Here is a 4,932-nt window from a genome sequence, read left to right as displayed (position 1 = left end):
CAGGGTGTGACAGATGTAGTGCGCCATATAAAAGCAAAGGCCACCAAGATAAGCAACGAGCTCTCCAGTCCACAGCCACAATATCCCAATATGCAATGGCCGTTCCATCTGTAGGGGGGTATGTCTGCACAAGAGGTTAAGGTATGATATGTGTAATGATTCTGTCAAGGTTCAGTCAAGAGTTTTGTGTTCTAGTTGATCACGGTAAAGTCATGGTTGATAGTTTTGACTAATTTGTGGTTTGTATTTCAGTGTAGTACAGTCCAGTTTTCTTAATTCGAGATCTTAGTTGCTGAATGTGTTTTTTACCTATGCCCTATTATCGCAGGCGTCTATTTTAAATAAACTATGGTCTTTTGGGAGGATTCATAATTTTTAATTTCTTACAGACAAGAAGGGCAGAGGTCAAAATGACAGCTGGGTTGGTAGTTCACAACGTTCCCCTAGCCTTTGCGGACCACCTGGGGCCTCTCCTAAAAGAATGTTTCGGAGATTCGAAGACAGCGCAGGAGTACAGGTGTGCCAGGACTAAGTCATCCTGCATTACCAATGAAGCACTCGCACCATATTTCACACAGGAGCTTGTGAAGGAGATGAAAAAAGCCCCGTATACCCTTGTTACGGATGGGTCGAATGACACTGGTATTTCACAAACTATTTGAGATTTTTCTCATCTGCAAAACATGTGCTTTGTGTATTTTTAAACATCTAATAACATGAACATCTGTATGATTCTAACTTGTCATTATAGGAGTGGAAAAGATGAACCCGCTTACTGTCCGGGTCTTCATGGGCAGCAAAGTTGTCCACCAGTTCTTAAATATGTGCACAACAAGTGGGAGGAGATGTGGGCCAGCAAGTGAGATCTTCACCAAAATTAACTCCACCATAGAGGAGCATGGCATCCCTTGGGAGAACTGCATTGGTCTCTCAGTTTACAATGCAGCTGTGAACATTGGACCACGTAATTCCATTGCCTCTAGGGTGCTCCAGAAGCATCCCAACACCTATATTCATGGTTGTCCTTGTCATGTGGCACATAACACCGCCAAAGCTGCAGGAGTGGGATTTTTTAAAGTGAGTTAAGGCCTGATTTATCTTTACATGTACCTTTTTATTTGTATCCTAATTACGTGCATTGACTGAATGTGTTATGATTGATTTATGCATTGCAGGTGTCCGGTTTTGATTTGGAGGATATGGTAGTGGACATCGGTTACTGGTTCAAGGGTAGCACAAATCGGAAAGGATACCTGTCAGGTATGCATGTTTGATACTATTAAGTGTAATACTGAAATGCTGAGCTGTAGAAAATATATGATATGGATTTAATGTCTAAAACAGAGTTTTGTGAGCTCCATGAAGCGGAGTACATGGAGGTCCTCCTGCGTATCTCGGTCCGTTGGCTAAGCCTTGAACGTTGTGTGACCAGGATCCTGAGGCTGTATGAACCTCTGGCCAGCAACTACAAATCTGCTAGGTATGGTCATCAATTTTCAATTTCATTATGCAGCAACTACATGGATTGTTAGTCACATACTTGTATTAATGACAACCTCTTGTTTTGTGTTATTTATTGATTGATTCAAGATGAAAATCAGGCCAGGTTCAAGAGACTTGTGCAGACATTCACTGACCCCATGACAGAAGTGTACCTGCTGTTCTTCCAAGCCACCGTACCAACTTTCACTTCTTTCAACTTGCTGCTTCAGAGAGAGCAGTCATCAATATTTTTGTTACATGATGAGGTGGGATTGGATTTTGCTGTTTTTTTCCATTCTGTGTTTCTTGCTGATATCTGCAGGGGTCCTCTAAAACAGGTTTCACCAACTATTTTTGTAAATGTCTGTTATAGATGGTGAAATTCGTACGCAAGCTATGTTCCAAGTTTATGGTTCCAGCAGCTCTGCAGTGCCATGAGGAGCCTTGTGAAATTGCCTTGAAAGAAAAGGCAAACCATTTACCAGGTTAGTATTTGACTATTATTATGATCAAACACTGTGATATGTGATATTTAGCCTTGTACCTTATACCGACATGCTGTATTGGGTTCACAACCAGGGCTAAACTTAACAGATTACTCCACGAGGGTGACATCACACCACAGCAGGTGGATTCATTCCATGAAGCTGTGTTGTGTTTCCTGACAAGTGCTGTGGACTATGCACTTAAGAAGCTGCCACTGGAAGAGCCACTGATCAAGCACGCACAATTTGTAGATGTACGGCAGAGGGCTGAAAGTGACATCGAAGATGTCCTGTACTTTGTTGAAAGGTTATTTTTTTTCTCTAATTATTGTCTATCATCTTAGCTAAAATACCCTGTGTTTTATGATGAGGTGTGTTCACTCCTAAACTGCACATGAGATATTCTTATGTGGCTTCTCCTCAAAGATGTGTATGAACTGCTGCTGGTTGATGACTATATACCTAAAACGTAACAACTTGTAACTCTACTTTCATAAATAGGTTTCCCCATCTGCTCCCATACCATGGGCCAGAGGAGCATGAACTTCTGGGTGAGGAGTTTCTAAATTATCAGACCATGCCAATGATATTCCTGCAGGACGAAACTGAAATGGAAAGCTTCTGGGCTGAAATGGCAACCCGGAAGCATAAGGTAAAATTTTTTTCCTTTTTTGTCTTTCCTTTTGGCAGGTGTGGCTTGGCTACATCTGTTGCTTAAAATTGTTGCATGCATATACACTGGGGAGAACAAGTATTTGATACACTGCCGATTTTGCAGGTTTGCCTACTTACAAAGCATGTAGAGGTCGGTAATTTTTATCATAGGTACACTTCAACTGTGAGAGACGGAATCTAAAACAAAAATCCAGAAAATCACATTGTATGATTTTTAAGTAATTAATTTGCATTTTATTGCATGACATAAGTATTTGATACATCAGAAAAGCAGAACTTAATATTTGGTACAGAAACCTTTGTTTGCAATTACAGAGATCATATGTTTCCTGTAGGTCTTGACCAGGTTTGCACACACTGCAGCAGGGATTTTGGCCCACTCCTCCATACAGACCTTCTCCAGATCCTTCAGGTTTCGGGGCTGTCGCTGGGCAATACAGACTTTCAGCTCCCTCCAAAGATGTTCTATTGGGTTCAGGTCTGGAGACTGGCTAAGCCACTCCAGGACCTTGAGATGCTTCTACGGAGCCACTCCTTAGTTGCCCTGGCTGTGTGTTTCGGTCGTTGTCATGCTGGAAGACCCAGCCACTGACCCATCTTCAATGCTCTTACTGAGGGAAGGAGGTTGTTATCCAAGATCTCGCGATACATGGCCCCATCCATCCTCCCTCATACAGGTGCAGTCGTCCTGTCCCCTTTGCAGAAAAGCATCCCCAAAGAATGATGTTTCCACCTCCATGCTTCACGGTTGGGATGGTGTTCTTGGGGTTGTACTCATCCTTCTTTTTCCTCCAAACACGGCGAGCGGAGTTTAGACCAAAAAGCTCTATTTTTGTCTCATCAGACCACATGACCTTCTCCCATTCCTCCTCTGGATCATCCAGATGGTCATTGGCAAACTTCAGACGGGCCTGGACATGCGCTGGCTTGAGCAGGGGGACCTTGCGTGCGTTGCAAGATTTTAATCCATGACGGCGTAGTGTGTTACTAATGGTTTTCTTTGAGACTGTGGTCCCAGCTCTCTTCAGGTCATTGACCAGGTCCTGCCGTGTAGTTCTGGCCCGATTCCTCACCTTCTTCATGATCATTGATGCCCCATGAGGTGAGATCTTGCATGGAGCCCCAGACCGAGGGTGATTGACCGTCATCTTGAACTTCTTCCATTTTCTAACAATTGCGCCAACAGTTGTTGCCTTCTCACCAAGCTACTTGCCTATTGTCCTGTAGCCCATCCCAGCCTTGTGCAGGTCTACAATTTTATCCCTGATGTCCTTACACAGCTCTCTGGTCTTGGCCATTGTGGAGAGGTTGGAGTCTGTTTGATTGAGTGTGTGGACAGGTGTCTTTTATACAGGTAACGATTTCAAACAGGTGCAGTTAATACAGGTAATGAGTGGAGAACAGGAGGGCTTCTTAAAGAAAAACTAACAGGTCTGTGAGAGCCGGAATTCTTACTGGTTGATAGGTGATCAAATACTTACAGTGGGGAGAACAAGTATTTGATGCACTGCCGATTTTGCAGGTTTTCCTACTTACAAAGCATGTAGAGGTCTGTAATTTTTATCATAGGTACACTTCAACTGTGAGAGACAGAATCTAAAACAAAAATCCAGAAAATCACATTGTATGATTTTTAAGTAATTCATTTGCATTTTATTGCATGACATAAGTATTTGATCACCTACCAACCAGTAAGAATTCCGGCTCTCACAGACCTGTTAGTAATTCTTTAAGAAGCCCTCCTGTTCTCCACTCATTACCTGTATTAACTGCATCTGTTTGAACTCGTTACCTATGTAAAAGACACCTGTCCACACACTCAATCAAACAGACTCCAACCTCTCCACAATGGCCAAGACCAGAGAGCTGTGTAAGGACATCAGGGATAAAATTGTAGACCTGCACAAGGCTGGGATGGGCTACAGGACAATAGGCAAGCAGCTTGGTGAGAAGGCAACAACTGTTGGCACAATTATTAGAAAATGGAAGAAGTTCAAGATGACGGTCAATCATCCTCGGTCTGGGGCTCCATGTAAGATCTCACCTCGTGAGGCATCAATGATCATGAGGAAGGTGAGGGATCAGCCCAGAACAACACGGCAGGACCTGGTCAATGACCTGAAGAGAGCTGGGACCACAGTCTCAAAGAAAACCATTAGTAACACACTACGCCGTCATGGATTAAAATCCTGCAGCGCACGCAAGGTCCCCTTGCTCAAGCCAGCGCATGTCCAGGCCCGTCTGAAGTTTGCCAATGACAATCTGGATGATCCAGAGGAGGAATGGGAGA

General features: G+C 43.5%; 1 protein-coding gene across 1 annotated transcript; it reads left to right on the top strand.

The window, feature by feature from the left end:
* The first annotated feature begins 410 nt into the window (after nucleotides 1-410).
* LOC123488951 lies at nucleotides 411-1,450 on the top strand. Its single transcript, XM_045219679.1, has 5 exons — nucleotides 411-642; nucleotides 752-1,077; nucleotides 1,176-1,260; nucleotides 1,345-1,397; nucleotides 1,433-1,450. The coding sequence occupies exons 1-5, from the start codon at nucleotides 411-413 to the stop codon at nucleotides 1,448-1,450; spliced, it is 714 nt and encodes a 237-aa protein (XP_045075614.1).
* The last annotated feature ends 3,482 nt before the right edge of the window (nucleotides 1,451-4,932 follow it).

Source organism: Coregonus clupeaformis, unplaced genomic scaffold (assembly GCF_020615455.1).
Source record: "Coregonus clupeaformis isolate EN_2021a unplaced genomic scaffold, ASM2061545v1 scaf2615, whole genome shotgun sequence".
NCBI classification, from domain to species: Eukaryota; Metazoa; Chordata; class Actinopteri; order Salmoniformes; family Salmonidae; genus Coregonus; species Coregonus clupeaformis.
The sequence above is the reverse complement of the archived record's forward strand: the minus strand, read 5'-3'. Positions and strand labels throughout refer to the sequence as shown.